Source organism: Leopardus geoffroyi, chromosome D2 (genome assembly GCF_018350155.1).
Source record: "Leopardus geoffroyi isolate Oge1 chromosome D2, O.geoffroyi_Oge1_pat1.0, whole genome shotgun sequence".
NCBI lineage: Eukaryota > Metazoa > Chordata > Mammalia > Carnivora > Felidae > Leopardus > Leopardus geoffroyi.
The window spans coordinates 43,458,208-43,482,874 of NC_059334.1; the positions used below are offsets into that span (position 1 = coordinate 43,458,208).

At 36.0% G+C, this 24,667-nt stretch overlaps 1 protein-coding gene across 9 annotated transcripts in view; it reads left to right on the forward strand.

Annotated features, from left to right (window-relative positions):
• CCSER2 (coiled-coil serine rich protein 2) overlaps positions 1-24,667 on the forward strand; it is a 197,321-nt gene that overhangs the window by 121,279 nt on the left and 51,375 nt on the right. For all 9 annotated transcript variants that reach the window (XM_045437892.1, XM_045437888.1, XM_045437890.1 and 6 more), the window contains 2 exons: positions 386-581; positions 23,320-23,403. In XM_045437892.1, the coding sequence (XP_045293848.1) occupies positions 386-581; positions 23,320-23,403 (280 nt within the window). The remainder of the gene's footprint in view (positions 1-385; positions 582-23,319; positions 23,404-24,667) is intronic.

The window sequence follows — 24,667 nt, forward strand, 5'->3', positions numbered from 1 at the left end:
CAAGAGACCAGTTAAAATCAAGAGCTAAAAAGCAAACAATCCATTCAGGCAAAGAAAATAAGTGTAATTTGGGGGGGGGGGGGCAAGGCCTTTCCCTAGAGTTTTTTCTTTCTCTTCCATTTACTAAGAAATAAGGTTTATTCAACCAATGTGTAAAATACATAAAAAGGGGAGGGAGTGCAGAAGATAATTGTATTAATGAGAACTAGAACTGATTGGAACTTTTGGTGGAAACAAATTCAGTGTCCGAGGTAAGCAAAAGTCAAAGGCTTTGTGATAATGATAACTGATATGTAATAATCACTGGAATAATTTCATTACCTTGTTTTTTTCTGAAATTATATTGTATATCTTTTCCCTCCAACTTCTTCCCCTGCCCTTCCAGAGGCTCTCCCTATAGAGAATCTCCTTTGGGTCATTTTGAAAGCTATGGAGGGACCCCCTTTTTCCAGGCTCAGAAGATATTTGTAGATGTCCCCGAAAATACAGTGATACTGGATGAGATGACGCTCCGGCACATGGTCCAAGATTGCACTGCCGTAAAAACTCAGTTACTTAAACTGAAGCGTCTGCTGCATCAGGTGAGTTCATATGAACATTTTTAGCTCTGATATTGTGAATTGCAAAATGAATTGACTTTTTAAAGTTAATTGGGTTTCTAATGTCTATTTAGATTTCTGTAGAAATAATGCTTATAAATAGTACATAACAAACTTCTGTGGGAGAAAAAAAACATGGGATCTTGTGTGATGTTCTCAGTATGGTCCCCAACATTTATGAGCTGTGTGATATTTGGTAAGCCAGTTTTTCTCCTATTTTCTCATTTTTATTTTATAAGGTTGTTGACACAATTAGAAATAGTAGTTGTAAATTTAGAGATCTAATACCTGATGTATGGTATTCAGGCATTTAGTCATCAATAGCTGTTATTATAATTTCAGCTAACTAGGAAATCAACAGCAGTTTTTACTTACATAGTCATGTAATTTAACTTTTGTTTGAAACCTTCAAGTTTAATCTTCCTCAGTCCTTTCATTTCTTTATTCTAGAAAATCTAGACTCAACAGTGATGTGACTTGTCCAAAGGCACAGGATGAGCTGATGGTAGAACCTGGCTTCTTGTTCAATAGTACTTTTTTTTTTTTTTTTTTTTTTGCTTGAATTTACAGACAAGGTCAGATGCATAGCAGAAAACTAAGGAATAAAATACTGATTTTATTTTACTTTATTTTTTTAATGTTTATATTTGAGAGAGGGACCGAGCATGAGCAGGGGAGGGGCAGAGAAAGAGACACACAGAATCTGGAGCAGGCTCCAGGCTCTGAGCTGTCAGCACAGAGTGGGATGTGGAGCTCAGACTCACAAACCCGTGAGATCATGACCTAAGCCGAAGTTGGATGCTCAACCTACTGAGCCACCCAGCTGCCCCTAACAATATTAATTTTAAATCATGAATGTCTTTTGGTTAATTTTAAAGCTTTGTTTGTTTGTTTGTTTTTGTAGGCTAGCCAATTTTTGCTTAAAATTATGGTTGAGAAAGAATTGTCTCGCTTCTCTCCTGAATTTATTTTCTGGATTACTTTCCTCAGCGTTATATATTGTAACTTCTTATGAGCAGGGACCATTTCTTAGAATTCCTGGTGTGTATCAAAACCAGACTCATGATATATGCTCAGTAAAAGTTAGTTGAAGTGAAATATGGCTCCTGTGTTAATAATGATGATTAGTGTAAATACCCAGTTAAAGTCACGTAAATTGTTTTATAAGTGTTTGATTATGGATTCTCCAGACTGCTCTTCTCTATTCTTGTGAATATTCTCTATTCTCTATTTTGGACTACCCTTTGAAAGAAGCTTTTCCATGCTACAACTAGGAACAAGAAAGTAGGGAATCTTTTTCAGATCTGAGATCCTTGGACTTGTCTCAAGGCAGAGATTCCATGATTGAACTCTACAGACATAGATAGAGCTTACGTTTTTAACTCTAACTAGAAGATAGACTCTGGTTTATAGTGTTTCTCTGTTTACTACTCAGGGGAGATTTTCTCATCAGGAGCTTCAGGGTCAAAGGAAAGAGGAGGTAGAAGGGGTGGGGAGTAGCCAAAATATGTTAGATATCTACTTTGAATCAATCATTGTACTAGCTATACTGTGTACCCTCTTTTGTTTCTGGGTTCATTGGCCTGAAATATGAAGCATGATAAATATCAGCTAATCAGACCAGGCCATGTCTAATAATGACAGAAGTAACATACTTCAGGAGAGAATACGTGATTGATAAGACACTTAAAAGAAAAACTGTGACTCTCTTAATGGTTCTTTTCTGTCGTTATGACCTCTGAAATTTTTAAATGAACACTGATCAAATTAACTTTACCTTTTTATTTATGCGTTGAAGACAAAATTATGAGAAGAAAAATTGCAGAATCTTTTTAGTGCATCTTTGAAATTTCACAAAATGCTAATAGAAGTTAAAAAGCTGAATGAGTCTAAAATTTCATATAACTGCCTCTTAATTTCTTCCCCATGTAATACTACTACTCAATTTAAAGAAGTTCAGTGTGGGGCGCCTGGCTGGCGCAGTCGGTTGAGCGTCCGACTTCAGCCAGGTCACGATCTCGCGGTCGGTGAGTTCGAGCCCCGCGTCAGGCTCTGGGCTGATGGCTCAGAGCCTGGAGCCTGTTTCCGATTCTGTGTCTCCCTCTCTCTCTGCCCCTCCCCCGTTCATGCTCTGTCTCTCTCTGTCCCAAAAATAAATAAACGTTGAAAAAAAATTAAAAAAAAAAAATAAAGAAGTTCAGTGTGATACATACACATAGTTTGAAAAATTCACATAGTATCCAGGCTTAATGAAAATGCAGAATTTCTGTCCTTCACTCCACCTCAGTCAACCTTTTTGTTGTTGTTGTTGTTGTTGTTTGTTTATTTATTTTGAGAGAGACAGCATGCGCGAGTTGGAGAAAGGGAGAGAGAGAGGATCCCAGGCAAGGTCTGCACTGTCAGTGCAGAGCCTGATGTGTGGCTCAAATTCATGAACTGTGGGATCATGACTTAAACTGAAATCAAGAGTCAGACACTTAACTGACTGAGCCACCCAGGCATCAACCTTTTCTAATCTGAACAGATTACCGTCTGAAGATTTCTCTAGAGCTATCATACAGGGACTTCCTTTTGTCATATTCTGGGATTGGGTCCACTATTTCCTGTATATCTTCTTCTTATTTAAAAAAAATTTTTTTTAATAAGTTTACTCCCTCATTTTGCTAGAGTATATCTTTCATTTACTTTCTAAGAGGGGGTAAATGGATGGTAATTTTTTTTTAGTTAGTACATTACTGAAAATTTCTTTCATCTACTCTACTATAGCATATTAATGATTTGCCTGGGGTGGAAGTGAGTTTTTCCTTAGAAATCTGAATGCATTGCTTTTCTAGGATTCAGGTTAGCCACTGGGAAAAGTCTACATTCTGATCCCCTTTACGTTTTATGTTTCCTGTTTTTATTTCTCTGAGAGATTTGTAATCTTTTTTTTTTCCCCTGGCACTCTAATCTTTTATTTCTGGCATTCTGCAGTTTCACAGTGATGTCCTGGGATTTGAGTTTTGTTGTAGTTGTTTGTATGTTTCCCACTTAATGTCTGGGTAGAGTCTTTGGAGATTCATGTAGTGTGAAATTTTCTCAGGCTATTTCCATGATTTTATTTTTGCCCCATTGTCTCTATCTTTCTGGAATTCTTGGTAATTACAAACTAGAACTTCTGAATTGATTCTCAATCTTTTATCTTTTTATTTCATATTTTCCTTTGGATTTGATTATCTTTTCTGGTATATTTCCTCAACATCATATTCCAGCTCTCCTTTTCTGTTGAATTATTTATCTTGGCAATTGTATTCTTAGTTTTCAAGAACTCTTTATAATATACCATTCCTTATTCATATCATTCAATTTTTGTTTTGTCAGTAAGTATATTAAACAGAGTGTTTTTATTAGGTTTTGTTAAGGTTTCTCAGGTTCCTTGCATTATCTCTCTTTCCAAAGAGTCATTTTGTTTATGTTTACTTTGGTTTCTCTTTCTATTGGAATATTTCTTCAAATATCTGATGATTATTTATTGTTCATTAATATTTAGGAGTGAGGAACTAAAAAGTTGACTCAGGACTCTTTGTACATTAGCTAGGCTGGTCAGCTGGCTGGCTTGATTTTCCAGGACTGCATAGATATTGGAGGACCCGCAATATCTACTAAGTGGAGGATTTTTCCTTCTTAGGTTGTTGTATTTTCTCCTGAGAAGAAACCACTAATTTTTGTTTTGTTTTGTTTTTGCTTGGAATAGAGCTAGAAGACTGGGAGTCTGTTCTTGCCTTATACAGACTTACAATTAATTTCCAGCATCTTTAACCCTGATGGGTCATATTCTTTTTCTGTACCTAGCATTTGGCCCTCATCGGGGTTTTGCAGGGCAAATTGGTTCTTTTTTGTTGTACATATTGATGTACATACATATTGGTGGAATTGCTGTTAGAGAGGTGGAGTTTTGCACTCATTTGCAAACATAAGAACTTAAATTTAAAAGCACTAGTAACCGGTATCTACTTGGGGCTACTCATATGAGATTGATTATTATAGGGAGGAGTCACCGGAGTTCTCATATTTTGACCGAGCCCTGCAAGATTTGGCTGAGTACTAGCTCATGAAGAAGAATGTCCACAAAGAAAGAGGTAGTTGCATCATCTCTTTGGTTCTCTTACTTTGGTGTTCTCTCCTCCAGATGGCTTACCCCAAGGCAATGTTCCTTAAATTCAGAAAAAAATATTTTCCTTGATTGTTTTCAGCAGTTTAAACTATTTCCCTTATAAGATTAAATTAAATTCACAAAAGGAAACTAAAGAGAAATGATTAATGAAAATATAAATAGCATAAAAATCATTTCTATAGCCTACTTCTTAGAAGAAACAATAGAATTTTATAGAGCTCCAGGGGACTTTACATATAAATATGTAAAACTTCTATTACCTAGTACTCAGTAAATGTGTGTTAGATTGATTTTAATCAGACAGTTTTATAAATGCCTTACCTGCCTTAGTTCCTGGTGATTCCTTAATCTAGTGGCCCTTCATTGCTGTCTTTATTTTCTTAGTCTTCAGGACCTGATTAAGAGGCCCTGCTTGATAAGGACAAATGAGAAACAACATTTGTATTGTCTAGATTCCCTTAGTGTCTGTTACCATTTTGAAGGAATTGCCTTTAAAATTGGTCTTAGTTAGACAAAGAAAAAGAACTGAGAGAGAGAGAGAACAACGATGTTTATTATAAGGAATTGGCTCATGTCGCCAAAACTTATGGAAGTTGAGAAATCCCAAGATCAGCAGTTGGCAAGCTTGTTCTAGTCTGAATCTGAGTTCTAGTCTGAGTCTAAAATCTGAGTCTGAGTCTGAAGGCCTGGGAGCTAGGAGAGCCAACAGTGTAAGTTTCAGCATGAGTCTGGGTTCAAAGGCAGCAAAATACCAATGTCCCTGGTTTGAAGACAGTCAGACTAAAAGAGAGTGAATTTTCCCTTACTCCACCTTTTCCTCTATTCAGGCCTTCAGCAGATTGGATGAGACCAACTTACATTGGGGAGGCATTCTATAAGTCCATGGAAGGTAGTTTTGGTAGAAGCATTGTGAGCAGAGAAGCAAATCCATATACAGAGTAAGCGTCTATTACAGTAAGGACAAAACATCATCTTTTCCGTGATGAAAGTGGTCTAGTATAATCAACCAGCCACAGGTAGCTGGCTGATCATCCAGGGAGTGGTGCCATATCAGGGACTCAGTGTTGATCGCTGCTGCTGGCAAGTTAGGCACTAAACAATGACCATAGCCAATGTGGCCATGTTGCTGAGTCTGTGCATAATTTGTATCCCTGCCACTATTGCCATTTTGTTCATGAGCCATTTTGGATGACAGAGGTAGCTAGGGAAAGACGCTGACTGGTATCTGTGGAATGGATCAGACTATCCACTTAAATTTTTAAATCCTCTTCTGCTGAGATCACCTTTTGGTGAGCATTCACATGATACAAATATCTTCATATTTTTTGCCCATTCACAGAGGGTCTATCCATACACCTCTTCCCCAAATTTCTTTTTCACCAGTTTTTCAATCATGTTTCTTCTAAGTCCCTGACCATTGGTCCATGAATTGGTATATAATCATATGTCTGGACATTTTTTCTTCTAAGCAAAGTGAATAGCCACATGCATTACTTGAAGTTCTGCCACTGGGAGGATTTCTTTCCTCTGCTACTCTTCCAGGATGTACCAGAAAGGAACCGTAGTGCTGCAGCTGTCCAGTTGCAGGTGTTGTCTGCATATTATATGAAACCATCTGGAAACCAAACCTGCGTCTTCTCTTCCTCTTTCAACTAATTTTAGGGACCTCCCCATGAGGCCATAGTGTAGTTTCAGAGAGAGAAGGCAGTATAGCAGGAGGGTGGGGGGGACCATGGTATTTGAACCACTTCTTCATGTACCTTACTTTTATCTTTGGCCTCTTCAGACCCGATCACAACTATTACCACTTCTATTTGATGATAGAATGTTTTTGTGTACCCCCAACTTTATGACTTTGTGTGTTAGATAATATCCTATTCATGATGGGCAGCTCAGGTAGCATGGTAACTCGGTGGCCCAAGATTAAGCATTCAGTCACTACTAAGACCCAGTAGCAGACCAAAAGCTGTATCTCAAAAGAACAGTAGTTATCTGCAGAGGATGACAAGGCTTTGCTCCAAAATCATAAGGGCCTGCATGTACAAGGGTCTACAAAGGCCTCCAGACAGTATCCCTGTTTGTCACTGACACTTCCACCCCATGAAATCTGTTGGATCATATCACCCAAGGGGCAGAACAGCTTGCACAACAGCCTGGACTTATTGCAGAACCTTCTGGACTCTACTCAAATCTAGCAGCTATTTGGGTCACTTGGTAAATGGGCCAGAATAACACACCCAGATGAGAAATATGTTGCCTCCAAAACTCAAAGCTGCCCACTAGGTGTTGTCCATCTTTTTGGTTGTAGGAAGATCCAGATGCAGTGACTTACTCTTCACATTAGAAGGGGTATTTTGACATGCCCATGGTCCTCACTCCTGCACACTGTCTTTTTCTGCAAACAGTTGTTTTCTTATTCCGTTTTTTGTTCCTGGCAGTGAGGGTAAATTGATGATTGGACAGTGCTATTCAAAGTAGCTTGTAAAAGTGTTTGTTACTAATCCTTGGAGAGTTAAAGTAGCTCTTTCCATAATAGAAATCAACACATTTCGTCCTTTCAGAAATATCTGCTATCAAAAAAAAAAAAGACTGAGCCAAAACCAAACTGTGTTTAATGACCAGTTGATTTATAGTCTGGTGCAAGCTTTTTATTTTATTGTGTTGCAGACAGAAAATAGTCTGTGCCAAAACAAATCTGTGAATCAAACTGTAAATAACACTGGTGAAAGATACTATTCTTACTTGTGAAAGACAAGTCAGGGAAGGGAAAAGATATGCAACCAAATATTACATTAGAAGTATCCTTATTTAGTATGTGAAATAGAACAATTGCTCTGGGAATGGAGATGAAGAAATTCACTCTCTGCCATCATAGAGAAGATGTGAAACTGCGAGTTGAGTTTATCAGGTGAAGAATTTGTGGAGGAAATCAGTGGATTCAACATGAACAAAGGTATAGGTTCTTGAGAGTATGAGCTCATTTGTCATAATGACTGTAGGAAAACCCATGAGTACCTAAGATACTCAATAAAGAGAAAGCCAGAAAAACCAGTGCTCACTTGGTACACTTTGAAGTAACTATTAATACTACTTCTTACTTTAAAAATGTTTATTAACAAGAAAAATTAAGCATTTATGCTGCATTTACGGTGGGACTATATTTCAGTAACTAAAGCGACATCTATATTTCAATAACTAAATCCTTAACGAAATATGATTGAATTTTGCTGACGAGTGCCATCAAATAAATGTAGAAAGTGTGACAAAATTAGGGAAACATTATTGTACAAACAATAAAGAAATTTCTAATGAATTTTTCTTTAAAAATTTTTTTTAATGTTTATTTTTGAAGGAGAGAGAGAGAACAAAAGAGAGCGCATGAGCAGCGGAGGGGCAGAGAGAGGGAGACACAGAATCCAAAGCAGGCTGCAGGCTCTGAGCTATCAGCACAGAGCCTGACATGAGGCTTGAAGCCATGAGCCGTGGGATCATGACCTAAGCCGAAGTTGGATGCTTAATTGACTGAGCCACTCAGGCGCCCCTCTAAAGAAATTTTCCGAAGAAATGTCTGCCTTATGCCAGGATTATTAATTATTGTTATAACTGTGAGGTGAATAGTCCGTTCACATAGTGCCAAAGTAACACCATAATTACTTATAGTGGCAAGAGAAAACCATACTTGTTCATTGAGGAGACCAAACTGTCCTCACCCTAATCCAGAGATAGTTTTCCCATTAGTAATGAGTTGAGTTAGCTAGATAGTGTGTATCTGCTCATGTGATACACATAATCGTGCATAATATATTCTCGCCCAAAACATTTAATCTTAATTCCTCAAGTTACTGCTCACAGATTTCTTTTTACAGAATAAACAGATGATAGAAGAATAAGAGAGGAAGGACAAATTCATATGGTTGGAAGTTCTGTAGAAAAAATTGTAATATCCCTTTAGCTTGTTAGTGTCCTAAAAAGTTGATGAAGGGAGGTGAAAGTGCTACATTAAAAGAAATTTAAGGGACAACTAGATGTAATGTGAAATTCTGACCTGGATATTGGTTGACAGATCAACTATAGAGGATATATTTGGCCAATTGGGGGGAAATTTGAATATGACTTCTATATTAGATGAGATAAAAATTTGCCAAAATGGAAAGATAGATATTGTTGGCTGGTTATAGAATACTATTTACATTATAATCATATATCTTTACATATATCTATATATGTGTATCTCCAGAAGGAAATGCACTAAGGTGTTAATAGTGGATTCTCACTGGATGGTGAGAATGTGATGTCTTTTTTTCTTTAATCTACATTAAAGAAAATGTAGATTTCCTTTTTTTTTTAAGTTTTTAAAATTTATTTTGAGAGAGAGACAGCATGAATGGGGGAGGGGCAGAAAGAGAGGGAGAGAGAGAATCCCAAGCAGGCTCCACACTGCCAATGCAAAGTCTGTTGCAGGACTTGCACTCTTGAAATGTGAGATCATGACCTGAGTCAAAACCAAGAGTCAGTTGGATGCTTAGCCAACTGAGGCACCCAGGCTCCCTTAATCTACATATTCTGATTTCTCATTTTCTATAATATGTATTTACTATTTTGGGAAAAAATAAAAGGTTATTGAAAAAGTACATGTCTTATTCAAACATCAGTTCATAATGGGATATAGTGAAAATGTAGGATGTTAGAGAAGAGGCAGCAGTGATAGGCTTAAGGCAGATTGTAAAGGCCCTTTGTGCCACAAAAGGAGCTTGAGTGTTATTCTTTAGGCACTAGTAAGCCAGATGAGTGACATGGCCAAATTGGTATTTTAAAAATACTATTTGAAGGGATTTGTGGCAATGCAAGATGTCCCATCCTTATTATTTAGTGTTTTCCTTATTCCTGTCTGGGAACAGCCATTTTTTCAAGGAACCCTGGTTAACTTCTAGTGGAGAATGGTATTTAGAAGCCAAGATCTGGGGGCTAGATGTGCTTATTGCGATTGGGTTGTCAGTGCCCTTAAGCCCTCCCAAGGCGTGTGAGTGTGCATGCGTGTATTTGTGGGAGTTTGTATGCATACTAGTGACTGTATTTCTATATCTCTGTATATTGAAAACTGTGGGTTTATGCTTGTAATTTTAATTCCACTCTAAATACAGCGTTTCTCCTTTACTGTATTTATAATTCTCTTCTCCAACAGTGAGAAAATTGGTTTCTGTTTTCCTTAATATATTTATTCTTTTCATCAGTCCTCTTCAGTGCAACCTGTTTCCTGCCACCGCTGTCACTACCTGCCCTGTGTAGTTGCTCTCCTCACGCCATTAAGATTCTGCATCTTAGTGAGGTTCCCCATGCATAGCTTCTTCTCATCCTCTGTGTACACCTTCCTCACCCTACTTGGGCTCTGACTCCTTGTCAGCCAGTCCCCTGGGCTCTGACACCCCACACCAGTCTCCCTCTCTGTACGATGCCTCCTTACTGTGCTTGGGCTTGATACTACATGTCAGTTAATGCCTACACATGGATACCATCCTTGCCATAATTGATTCTTTCATCTGGCACTAGTTCTTTTCTTGTATAGATGCTCTCTTTATGCTGCTTGAGCTCTGGTAGCCCTCTCCAGGCCATCCATGTGTGGATACCCACCTCAATCTGCTTAGACTCTGATAGCCCACACCAGGCTGCCTGTTTGTGCATGTGCCCTTCATGTTCTACTCAGGTTTGACTCTGCTGTCACATTGTTTCCCTACTCCCTCCATGGATATCTTTTTCACTGTTGTGGGCTCTGACATGCCTAGTAAGCTGCTTCCCTGCAGGGACATGTTGTCTACTTTGGCGTTTTTTGGGTAGAGACTTATCTTGTTCTGTCTCACTTAATGGCTTGTTTAGGAAGGGAAAGGATAGTGAAGAGGAAGAAGAAGCAAATGAGAAAAAGAAAAAGTATCAACTTTATTAAGGTAGAATTTACATTCAAATAAAATGCACCCATTTTACATATTTTGTTTGTATTTTGATGAATATGTGTATAGTTGTATAACCACCACTACCACAATCAAGATAAAGAACATTTCTACAATTGCTAAAATCCTCTCATGTCCCTTTGCCATCAGTTGTCTCTCGAACCTGTTCCAGACAACCATTACTCTTTCTGTTACTAAGTTTTGCCTTTTCTAGAATTTCATCTAAATGAGATCATCCCGTGTGTACCCTTTTAGTTTCTGGATTCTTTCACTTGGCATAATGGTTTTGATATTCATCTATTTTGAGAGTATCAATAGTTCTTTACTTTTTATTGATGAATAGCATGTTATTGTGTGTATGTATGTGTGTATATATTTTTATTCATTTACCTGTTGATATTTGAGTTGTTTTTAGTTGTGGGAAATTGGGATGATGCTGAATTTCTATATAGTAATGATGAAAGTTAATAAGAATGAATGTAATTTAAAAAATTAGAATTTGAATTTAGACTACTTCTTCCATGGTCTTGGGTAAGTTCCCCATAAAAGATGCAGAGATTATAATAGCTCCTATCTGAGGACTGTTATAAAGAATGTATGAGGAAATTCAGAGCAAGTGCTAAGCATAATGTCTGATGCCTAGAAAGCAATTAATAAATGTTGGGTATTACAATAATGGCAATAACAACAATAAAAATATGAAGGTCAGGGGTTTTTAATTGCTTGCATTGCTCAGAATTTTATGTGGCTGCTCAAAAAGCTAATTCCATTTACTTTAATACTCATTAAATTAGTCTTATTTCATCATTCAGTATATTTTATTAAATACTTGTCGAGTACTAAGATTGTGATAATAATGAAGATAAAAAGAAAGAAGACACAATTCTTGTATGTAGTGCATTGTTCTTAAAACTATACATTACAACTGGCTAGTGGGATTTGAAATAAATTTTGACCATTATAACTAGAATTTTTTCCTAATAAAGTAGAATAGTATAGGAACTATCAGGGGGCATTACATGTAAAAAAGACAAATACTGATTTGTGGAACATTTTTGATATGTTATCTGTATCTGAATATCCATCATCTATTCATCCATGCTTATTTAGATATATGCACACACATACACACACACATATATGCACACATATTCATGAATATATATACTTGGTTGTGATATAAATGTATTTCTTATTGTGGGCCATGGTTCCCCCCAAAACAAACCTTTTCTAGTATATAAACAGTGCTATGCTCAGAATTCCAAGATAATAAATCATAGATTTAAATTGGAAATAATGAAATGATCACTGCATTAATAAAGCATTAAATCATCAGTAAATGTGCTGAATGATGTTTGTGATGTTTTATAAAGAAACCTAAAAATTTTTATGTAAAAGATTTGAAGAAAATACTTATGTTCTATAGGAAGTCTAAATGTTATAAAAATTAATTTACTCCAGGGATGTTAATGTAGTAACCAAGCCAACTACTTTATAGTCTAGGAGAACATATAAGCATTAAATAATTATAAAAATGATGTGTTACAAAGGGCAAAGATGCAAACTGAATGTATGATTGGAACCTGTAGTTCTTCCCAGTACTGTTTATAGATGTAATACATTTCACCCCAAATCAAAACACCTTTATTTGTGGTATTCATCAAAATGACTCCAAAATTATTAACACCAAGGAATAAGAAAGACAAAAAGAGAAAGGGTGGGAGGAAACTCTTTAGAGCAAGATATAATACTGACACAAATAGAAACATAAAGTAGTGGAAAAGAATAGAAAACCCAGACATATGTGCTGAAGTATCTACTAAACAATTGGACACAGAAGGATTTTAAAGTAAATGACTGAGGAAAAACTCAGTAGTATAGAGGCAATTATTTAGTTTATACTATAGTAAACAGATGGTTTGAAGAATTAAACATTTTTTTAATTAAAATTTTAGAAGAAATTTACAACTAATATTTTCAAGTGACAGAAGAAACCTATAAAAAAGGATATCCTGACTCAGATATATACAATTAGGTTCAATAAAAAATCTAAACAAAAAATTTGTAAATAACAGTTGCTTAAAATATTACAGAATCTATCCTTATATAACAATGTTCTAGTCAATTTGAATACTAGATTTTTCTATTTTAAAAATATATTTATCCCAACCATTTGTTAGGATCACCTCTCTGAAGCACTTATTTAAAATCAGTCTTTATAAGTTTGTATTTCAGAAATCCTCTCAAATATAGCTTGAATCATTAGATGTTAAACCCAATAAGTGAATTACAGCATTACTCAAAAATTATTTTCAGTGTACATTATAGAGTCTATGTGAGGTGATGCGATTGTTCATCCATATGCTTTTTTTTTTAATGACTTTTTAAAAAGAAAATGAAAAAAATCCACGTCTCCTCTTCCTCTACTCCCTTTCCTAGGATGCCTCTTGTGATTGTGTTGTAGCATATCTGAAACACAAGGCAGCTTTGTTGACATCACTGATGATGCTTGTCAGCAGAGATTGGTCAACGCTGCCAAACTTTTTTGTTAGTCATTTCAAGTGTCTGTGTCCATTGCAGCTGCTCTGGAACTCATAGGAAGATCCCAGTTTTTGCAAACTCATGGAAGAACCACCTGGGTAAGATGGAGTTTGTTACAGGGTTTTCCAATAAGTTCATATGTGAACAAGAGTTTACCTTGATGCTATGTCAAAAGAGAAAAGTGGAAGATGGCTTGATGACAGTAGTCTCCTAGTGCTCTTAGGATAAAGGAAAGTCTGTCTCTTTTTGAATCTTTAATAAAATGCTACTGGCATAAGAGTTAAGTAAGGATAATTGTATTTAGAGTTCAGAAATCCTAATTAGAAATCGCCCACCATAGTTGGGATAATCAGTTAACTATGAATTGCTTATTTTTTGTGCAGCAGGGTGTTGTAGTTTTTATGTATTTCTGCATCTGTGCATTTATTAAATAGGTTTATGCAAAAATCCTTAGAACAGTGCCAGCATTATTCAGTAAATGTTAGCTTCTTAGTATATGTGATATGAAATATGAACATTGCATGCACGATTGTTTTTCAGGTTTTTTTTTTTTTTTAAGAGAAAAGGTTTTCTGTCCATTTTATGTTTTTCTTCCTCCTGTAATGCTTAAAGAAGCTTTTCTAATTTTGCTTTGGGACACTTTTCATTTGAGTTGAAGTTTACTTACTATTGGTTAGTGTCAGAGTTAGTGGAGAGGAGATGATTTATTAATTGATTCAGTTGGAGATTTTATTCATGATCTTTAAGCTCCTGTGCTTTGATGGAAATAATAGGTTTTTCCCTCTTTGATTGGCTAAGTCTAGACTGCAAGGCTGTCAAAAAAAATTGGAAAGTGGTTTTTTTTGAGGCATACCAATAGCTTAAACATTAGTAACTCTTCAATTGTCTTGGGCTATACTATAAATTTGTTTTATTTAGAATAATATTATTTCAATTTTCAAAAATATTTGTTTGAGGATGGGCTTTCATCCTTTATTGATTTCTAATCTAGATTAATAATAAAGAATATCTATGTGATATAAATTCTTTGGAATGTGTTGATATTTGCTTTGTGTCTTAAAGCAGGGGTGGAAAACTTTTCCTTAGAAGGCTACATAGTAAATATTTTAGCTTTTCTGGGCAAGAAGCAAAATCGTGGTTCTTATGTAGATATTTATAAAATCCTTTAAAATGCAATCATTTAAAAATGTAAAAGCCATTCTTAGCTCATGGACTATGATAAAAATAGACATCTGGCTGGATTTGTCCTGTGGACCATGGTTTATAATTTCCTGGCTTAGAATATGCTTGATTTTTGTGATTTTTCTATGTTTGTTTGAAAGCATATATTCTCTATATTTTAGGTAGCAGTATGTCTATTATATTGACCTTTTTATTGTGTTATTTATATTTATCCTTACTAAATTTTTCTCTTTGCTCTATGAGTTTCTGAGAGTAGTATTAATTTCCTGCTATAATTATAGATTTTTCCATTTCTTCTTTTAATGCTCTATTTTATTAGGTATATAAATGTTTATGATTGGCACATCATCTTGGTGGAGTGTTTCTTTGATCACTAAAGCTTTGTTTATCCTCATTAATGCTTTTTATCTTTAATTTTACCTTGCCACTTGTGTTATAGTCATATTAATATATCAATTTTACTTTTCTTGTGATTATTGAGATTTATCTGGTGTTCCTCTCTCCTTTTGTTTGCTTTTAGTTTTTTCTTTTTTTTTTTTTAATTAATTTTCTGAGGCTGCCACAATATAAAATACAAACTGGGTGGCATATAACAACAGAAATTTATTCTTCCATAGTTCTGGAGCTTGAAATCTGAAATCAAGGTGTTGTCAGGGCCGTGTGCTCTCTGAAGGCTCTAGGAGAGGAATCTTCCCTGCCTCTTTAGCTTCTGGTGGTCCTGGAAATCCTGGGCATTCTTTGCCTTGTAGATGCATCACTCCCGTCTCTGCCTCTATCTTCACATGACCTTCACATGACCTGTGTGTGTGTGTGTGTGTGTGTCCAAATTTCTCTCTTCTTATTTATAAAGATACTGGTCATATTGGATTTTAGGCTCGGCCCTATTCCATTATGACCTCAATTTGATTACATTTGTAAAAACCCTATTTCCAGATGAAGTTCTATTCACAAGTTTTGAATTGGCATGAATTTCTAGGGGAGACAGAATTCAATCTAATACAGCTTTTTTGAGGTATAATTTTCATGCTCTAAAATTCAGCCCTTTTTGTTGTAAAGTTCTGTGAGCTTGACAAATCCATACAGTTGTGCAGCTAGCTATTACAATCACCCCCAAAATTCCTTTTTTTTTTTTTAACTTTTATAATCAATCCCTACACCCCCTGCTAGCTCCTGGCAACCACTGATTTTTTAACCACTGATCTTTTTTATGTCTCTGTAGTTTTGCCTTTTCAAGACTGTCACATAAATGGAATCATATATGGTTTTCTGAGTCTGGCTTTTTTCCCTTACCATAAGTCATTTCAAATTCATTCATGCTGTCGTTGTATCACTAATTTGTCCCTGCTTATTGCTGAGTAGTATTCCATTGTATGCATGCATGTTTGTTTATCCGTTTACCAGTTGAAGGTTATTTGTTTCACTTTCCAGTTTCTGGCAATTGTGAATAAAGCTACTATAAATATAAACATTTGTGCATAGATTTTCATGTGCACATGTTTTCATTTCTCTTGGGTTAGTACCTTGGGTTAAGATTGCGGAGTTGTATGGTGAGTATATATTTAACTTAAGAAACTGCCAAGCTGGGGGCACCTGGGTGGCTCAGTCGGTTAAGCGTCCGACTTCGGCTTAGGTCACGATCTCACTGTCTGTGAGTTCGAGCCCCGCGTCGGGCTCTGTGCTGACTGCTCGGAGCCTGGAGCCTGTTTCAGATTCTGTGTCTCCCTCTCTCTCTGACCCTCCCCCATTCATGCTCTGTCTCTCCCTGTCTCAAAAATAAATAAAAAAAAAACGTTAAAAAAAATTTCAAAAAAAAGAAACTGCCAAGCTGTTTTCCAAAGTGTCTGTATGATTTTGTATTCCCATCAGCAATTAATGAAAGCTTCAGTTATTTTGCATCTTTGCATCTGCCTGGTATTGTGTTTTTCAGAAGCTTTTCAAGTAGATGTGCAGTGGTATCTTACTGTGGTTTTAATTTGCATTTGCCTAATGACTAATCATTTTGAGCATATTTCCATGTACTTATTTACTATTTGTATATCTTCTTTGGTTTTTATTATTTTGCCCATGAACAAAAATGTGTGTTTTATTGATTTTTGAAAGTTCTTTATATATTTATAATAGTACTTTAGCAGGCAGGTAAATGAAACAAATGAATATTGAAAAAAATGAAAGTTGCTTTTTAGGCAGCTATGTACAATTGTGAGTTAATGAACTGTTAAAAACCCTGAAGCACATTATCATTTTTTTTTATTGTCAATATTGTTTAAAAATAGCTAACAATTTATAAGTGCTCTCTATGAGTTAGATACTATGCTCAGTATGTTACCTGGATTATTGCAAATATTTTCTCCCAGTCCATAGCTTCTCTTCTTAATCTGTTAATAGTATTTTAAAGAGCAGAAGTTCTTCTCTTGAAGTCAAATTTATCACTATTTTTTTTTTTTAATTTTTTTTTTCAACGTTTATTTATTTTTGGGACAGAGAGAGACAGAGCATGAACGGGGGAGGGGCAGAGAGAGAGGGAGACACAGAATCGGAAACAGGCTCCAGGCTCCGAGCCATCAGCCCAGAGCCCGACGCAGGGCTCGAACTCACGGACCGCGAGATCGTGACCTGGCTGAAGTCGGACGCTTCACCGACTGCGCCACCCAGGCGCCCCTATCACTATTTTTTATTGTCATGTTTGTGGTATCATATTTAAGAAATCTTGGTCCAACCCAAAGTTACAGAGATTTTCTATTTATTTGGAGAGTTTTTATAGTTTTAAGTTTGGCATATAGGTCTGCAGTCTGTTTTGAGAATTTTTGTATATGGCATGAGGTATGAGTGAAATTAATTTTCTTGCATATGGATGTTCTGGTACCATTTGTTGTAAAGACTATCCTTTCTTTATTGAATTGCCTTGGTACTTTTGTCAAAAATGCCTTTGAACATAAATGTGTCTGTTTTTGGACTCTTTCATTCCTTTGATCAATGTCCTTTTGCCAATATCAGATTCTCTAGATTACGATAGCTTTTATAGTAAGTCTCAAAGTAGTATTATATCTTCCAACTTTATCTTTTCAAAATTATTTGACTGTTTTAGTTCTCTTGCCTTACTATATAAATTTTAGAAGCAGCTTTTCTATTTCTGCAAAAATTCTGCTGGAAATTTGGTTGAGTGGGCACTGATACGTAGTTGAATTTGGAAGAGAGTTGATATTTCAACAATATTGAGTCTTTAAATTCATTAAAGAGTATACCTTTCCATTTATGTAAGTCATCTCTGATTTCTTTTTTTTTTTTTTTTTTTGGTTTTTAATTTTTTTTTTAACGTTTATTCAGTTTTGAGAGACAGAGACAGAGTGCAAGTGGGGGAGGGGCAGAGAGGTAGGGAGACACAGAATCTGAAGCAGGCACCAGCCTCTGAGCTGTCTGCCCAGAGCCAGATGCGGGGCTCGAACTCACAGACCGCGAGATCATGACCTGAGCCGAAGTCACTCAACTGACTGAGCCACCCAGGTGCCCCGATTTTTTTGTTTGTTTGTTTTTGAAGTTTGTCTATATTTTGTTAGATTTGTACCTAAATATTTCTATTTGGGGATTTTGATTTTTTTTCTTGGTTTTGTTGGATTTTGGTTTAATGTAAATTTTTTTAAATGTCAATTTTCAGTTCTTTGCCATAGAAGTAGTAGATTTTTATTTATTTATTTATTTTTTTTTTAAATTTTTTTTTTTCAACGTTTATTTATTTTTGGGACACAGAGAGATAGAGCATGAACGGGGGAGGGGCAGAGAGAGAGGGAGACACAGAATCGGAAACAGACTCCAGGCTCTGAGCCATCAGCCCAGAGCCCGACACGGGGCTCGAACTCACGGACCGCGAGATCGTGACCTGGCTGAAGTCGGACGCCCAACCGACTGCGCCACCCAGGCGCCCCAGAAGTAGTAGATTTTTATATATCAACCTTGTATTTTGTGACTTTCCTAAATTCATGTGTTAGTTCTAGTAGTAGTATTGCAGATACTTTGGGAAATGATACAGCTAAAATTATATTACTTGAATGGAGATGGTTTTATTCCTTTTTTAGTTTCTACTTGTCCTTTAAAATTTCATTTTACTTGCTTTATTGCACTGGGTAGGAACTCCAGTATAATAGAATACCTTGTTCCTGGCTTTGGGGGTAAAGCATTCAGTCTTTCACTGTTAAATATGATATTAATTTTGAGGCTTTTTTTAGATGGATTTTATCAGGTTGAACAAGTTCCCTTCTCTTGCTAGATTGCTGTGTTTTTGTCATGAATGGATGTTGAATTTTGAAAGAAACTTTTTCTGTGTCTGTTGCGATAATCATATAGATATTTCTTGATATGCTGAATCACATTGCTTTTTAACTGTTGAGCCAGCTTTACATTCCAGGGATCAACTCCACTTGTTCATAATCTTTTTTTCCTTTTTATATATTATTGAATTTGATTTAGAGATATTTTTTCAAGGACTTTTGTGTATTCACAAAGGATCTTGATCTTTAAGTCTTCTTATACTGTCTTTGGTTCAGGTAAGTGCTAGCTTCATTTAACTGATTTAATTTTCTAACTTAATTTGATTTATGTTTTCTCTAAGAGATTATATAGAACTGATACTATTCCTTTAAATTTTGGAAGAATTTTATAGACAAACATCTAGCCTTTAATATTTCTTTTATGGAAGGTTTAAATTATGAAATAATTTTATTAATAATCACATCTACTCAAGTTGTCTGTTTCATTTGGGGTGAGTTTTGATAATTTGTGGTTTTTGAGTAATTTCTCCATTTCATGTAAGTTGTCAAATTTGTGTGCATAGAGTCACTCATAGTATTATTGCCTTATGTACTTTTAATGCCTGAAACATCTTAATGATATCCCTGCTTTCATTCCTGATACCTGTTTTCTCTGTCCTGTTATGTATCTGATTTGTGCCTTCTATCTTTGTTCTTTGGCAGTTTTGCTAGATGTTTTATAGTTGCCGAATAACCTGTTTTTGGTTTCATTGCTTTCTTTCTATTTCTTGATTTTCAATTTCATTAATTTCTGCTCTTTATTATTTTCTTCTTTCTGCTTGCTCTGGGTTTATTTTGCTCCGGTTGTAGATTTGACACCTTTGTTTTAATATGAGTCTCTCTTATAATAATTTTCCCACTAAGCACTGCTTTAGTTGAATTCCACAGATTTTGATAATGTGGTATCTTCACTTTTCTTCAAATCAAAATATTTTCTTATTTGCCTTCAGGTTTCTTCTTTGACCCATGGATGATTTAAAGTTCGTTGTTTACTTTCTAACAGTTTGAACATTATCCTTATGTTACTGATTTCTAGTTTAATTCCCTTATGTTCAGAGACCACACTTTGTCTATTTTCTATTCTTTTTAAATTGAGCTTCCCAAATCTGCAGGTTTATGTCTTTCACCAAGTTTGGGGTGTATTTTTGTCTGTTATTTCTTCAAATACTTTTTTCTGCCCTCTACCCTTCCTTTTGTGACTCTAATGCTATGAATATTATATTAGATCCTTCATTCTTATCCCATACTTCCCTCAGCAGATTCTATTCTTTTTCCACGCCGCCCCCCACCCCCCATCTCTTTTCTCTTCATGGTTCAAATTGCATGATTTCTGTTGATGCGTCTTCAAGTTCACTCTGTTATCTCAAATGCTGGTATTCAGTCCAGCTAGTACATTTTGAAATTTAATTATTGAATCTTTTCAGTTCTAGAATTTGCACATTTCCACTTTGTTCTATTTCTTTGCTGAGATTTTCTCTTTCCATTCCCTTTAAGAGTTCTCTTTTACTTTTGGAGAATTTTTATAATGGCCCTATTAAAATCTCTTTCAATTAATTCCAACCTCTGTCTTGTTTTGGCATTCGTGTTTGTTGATTGTCTTTTCCTGTGTGAGTTGAGATGTTCCTTGTTGTTTGTGTGTTGAGTAATTTAGGATTGTATATCTTGTATCTTTGTGTGTTTTGTTAGGAGACACTTAATTTTGTTTAAATGTTATGGAGAATATTGTGGGGTTTCTTGGGGTTTTTTGTTGTTTTGGTTTTTGTTTTAATTTTCTTAAAATAATTTTTTTTTGGTAATGTTTATTTTTGAGAGAGTGAGAGAGCATGTGAGTGGGGAAAGGGCAGAGAGAGAGAGAGAGGGAGACACAGAATCTGAAGCGGGCTCCAGGCTCTGATCTGACAGCACAGAGCCCAACATGGGGCTCAAACTCATAAACCGCAAGATCATGCATGACCTGAGCAGAAGTCGGACGCTTAACCGACTGAGCCACCCAGGCACTCCTGTTTTAATTTAAAGCAGGCAAATGCTCTGGTTAGATTCAGGCTAGAAGTTCAAACTAGCCAGCCACCTTTGGATTGTGGCTGTAATGTCATTTCTGTTTCAAAGCCTTTGCCATGCTCATCAGATCTGTCCTTAGTATGCACCTTTCAGTGGCTAGATTGGGCCTGGGCAATGGTCTTAGTTTATTTCTCAAAGTGTTTGATATTAGGATCAGATTCAAGCAAGTGCTATTCAGGGTTGAACCTAGAAATTTACATACAGCTTCCTGGAGTCCTGAGCTGGTCTCACTGGTATTTTCTCTTTACCTGGGGCTCCCCTTTTTGTCTCTTCTCCCTGAAAGCTGATGTTTTATTTTTCACATTCTGCTGCTTACTTTCCACAGCTATACCCACATCTAAGGCAAAAGCAGTGTATACTTGTGTTGTCTCCTATTCTTTGGAGTTCCTGCTTGCAATTTGCAGGAAGAAGATAGAGATGTTTGAAAATAAGTCAGATTATACAGTTTCTCTTTTCTCAAATATATACTTATATGTAGTACTGTTTTTATATGTCAAGGCATTTACAGCAGAGATGAACTTTTAACTGAGATGAGTCTTGTAAAATTTCTTTTTTTATTTTAAACATTTAACATGGTGTTCTGAAGGCATTCATTAGGACATTGCCTCCCCTCTCAGGTCAAATTCTGTATCTCCATTTGATTTCACCAATAAAGATATAATTTATATTAGAAATTTGACAAATGCTTATTTTTTGCTATGAATCTAAATACACATTCATAGGCCCTATACCCAGAGATTCTGATTCAGTAAAGAAGAAAATGGCCTACATGCTTATGTCTTCTACTTTAACATTCTTGTTTTAATACAGAACATTTCTGCAGTCTAAGAGATTTCCTCAGGACAGATAGGTCTGAGGAAGATGATGATAGTAGCACTCCTTGAACGTTGTTGATTCAGTGGGTGTCTCAAGGCATCTGAACAAACCAGGTGTCAAACCACCCTTGGTAGGGGCCCAGTCCTTCACCATCACTTCAGGCATATTCTATACTTATTCATCTTTCTTGAGGTTGTCTGTGAATCATTTAATATGCCATTTCTTGGTTATTCCTAACCAATTCAGCAAGGGGTAGGACGTAATTTTTGTCATTTTCTTTATTGCATTTAAGGACAAAAAGTTTAACTTTTTCAACTTCTATTGAGATATGGCATACATCCAGTAGGTGTTTAAGGTATACCAATCTTAAGTGTATAACTTAAACTTTTCATATGTGTGTACCACCATACATCCTGTATGTACCATCCATACATACAGTCAAGACATAGAACATTTCCAACATCCCCTTTCCCTTAAGTCAACCCCTGTTCTGATCTCTAGCACAATAAATTAGTTTTTCCTTCTCTTAGGCTTCACATAAATCAAGTCATGCGGGGGTACCTGGGTGGCTCAGTTAGTTAAGTGTCTGACTCTTGATGTCGGTTCAGGTCATGATGTCAACGGTTCATGAGTTTGAACCCCACATTGGGTTCTGTGCTGGCAGTGTAGAGCCTGCTTGGAATTCTCTCTCTCTCCCCCTCTCTTTCTACCTTTGCTTGCTCGTGCTGTCTCTCTCAAAATAAATAAATAAACTTAAAAAAAATAGTCATGCAATATGTATACTCTGGTCTAGTATTTTTAATCAAATGATTCTTATGGCTATGCCTTCTTGAATTATTTAATATTATTGTTTCTGACTCAGAAACAAAAACAAAAAATACATACTCAAGGGTGTCTCAGTGGCTCAGTTGGTTAAGCGTCTGACTTCGGCTCAGGTCATGATCTCATGGTTGTGGTTCGAGCCGCATCGAGCTCTGTGCTGACAGAGCCTGGAGCCTGCTTTGGATTCTGTGTATCCCTCTCTCTCTGCCCCTCCCCTGCTCATGCTCTGTCTCTTTCTCTCTCAAAAATATGTAAACATTGAAAAAAATTTTTTTATTTAAAAAAAAATTTTTTTTTAACGTTTATTTATTTTTGAGACAGACAGAGAGAACAGAGCATGAACAGGGGAGGGGCAGAGAGAGAGGGAGACACAGAATCCGAAGCAGGCTCCAGGCTCTGAACTGTCAGCACAGAGCCCGACACAGGGCTCGAACTCACAGACCGTGAGATCATGACCTGAGCCAAAGTCGGACGCTTAACCAACCAAGCCACCCAGGCGCCCCCCAAAAAATGTTTTTTAAATCGTACTCTAAAAGCCATGTCTAAACCAAAGCAGATGTAATTTGACTTTTATTTTGCATTTTTTTGTGGGTGAGATAATCTTCAAATTCTTTAGGAAATTTTCCATATTCCTTTTCCCACTGTAAAACTTTCAATGGCTTTGGGCTTCATCCATTCATGTACTATCTGTTGTTTAGTTCCACAAATTATTCTTGCCCTCACTTTATTTTTACCCATTCCACATTTTCTTCTACAAATGTGTACAATGAAAAGGAGATTTCTAAAATCTTATATCCTGTTTGTCCTTTGCCATGCTAGCAATTTGGTCTGGGTGAATTCAGGTTGAAAGGAGTGTTTGCAGTTATTGTATTAATCTCATGTTTTCCTTCTCTTCTCTCTGACAGCATGATGGAAGTGGTTCATTGCATGATATTCAGCTATCATTGCCATCCAGTCCAGAACCAGAAGATGGTGATCAAATATATAAGGTATGACTAGGTAGTCATGCTAAATTTTTAAAAATTCTTTATTACTAAAATTATAAAGCAGTAACAATCAAAACATTTAATAATAAATGTATTAAAACCTGCAGCTTTGCTGTGTTAAGTTTTAATTGGGTCTGCTTTTAACTTTTGCTACCTTAATAAGTTAAAATGATATCACTCTGGTGTTTTAATTTGAATTTATTTTATTAGTTGGATAATTATTTGTCCCTGTATTACTACTGGTACAGGATTGTTTTTCTTAAATCAATAAATTATGAAATTTTTAATTTCTTTTTTATAATTATGAAAACAGTTTTATTTAAAAAAAAATTTTTTTTTTCAACGTTTATTTATTTTTGGGACAGAGAGAGACAGAGCATGAACGGGGGAGGGGCAGAGAGAGAGGGAGACACAGAACCGGAAACAGGCTCCAGGCTCTGAGCCATCAGCCCAGAGCCTGATGTGGGGCTCGAACTCACGGACCGCGAGATCGTGACCTGGCTGAAGTCGGACGCTTAACCGACTGCGCCACCCAGGCGCCCCATGAAAACAGTTTTAAAAATATACCAGTTATGGTGATTAACAGGTACTTCCATATAATAACAACATTGAAGAAATATACTGAAAATGAGATTAATTTATCTTTTTTTCATGTTTAAAAATATAATTATAGAACAGATGCACTTTAGTGTTTGAAAGTATATTTTTTATAATGGTAATTTTTAGTTCTCTTTTTATTGAGAAAAGCTTTTTTCTTTTACAGTTATTTCTGAAGTTCATATTTCTTAAGCACACAAACGTTTTCTTGATTTAATGTTTCCAAGTAAAATTATTGTTTTCTTTCACATTCTATCTTCAGGGCATGCTAGTCAGTGTTTTCTAGTCAACAAACAATCTTGAAATATTGGTGTCTTGCAGTGACAAAAATGTATTTCTCGACTTGTTATTTTTCAATATGTTACATATTGGCTGTAGATCAGCTGGGACTCTGCTTTCTGCTGCTTCTTCATCCTGAGAGCCAGTCTGGAGGATCAGCCCCTGTCCTAGGACATGTTTTTGAACTTAAGGGAAAAAAGCATTGGCAGAACCACATGTGGATTCTGCTTGGATGTTGCAAATAGTACCTTCTCCAAATAAAGTCAAGTAGTCAACCCTGGAATTAGAGGTCAAAGCAGCATAATTTTCTCATAGAATGTGGGGTGACTTACTGGAACAAGATTGCATCTAAAACCACCAAAACCAAAAGAATATAGGATTAGTAGTTATT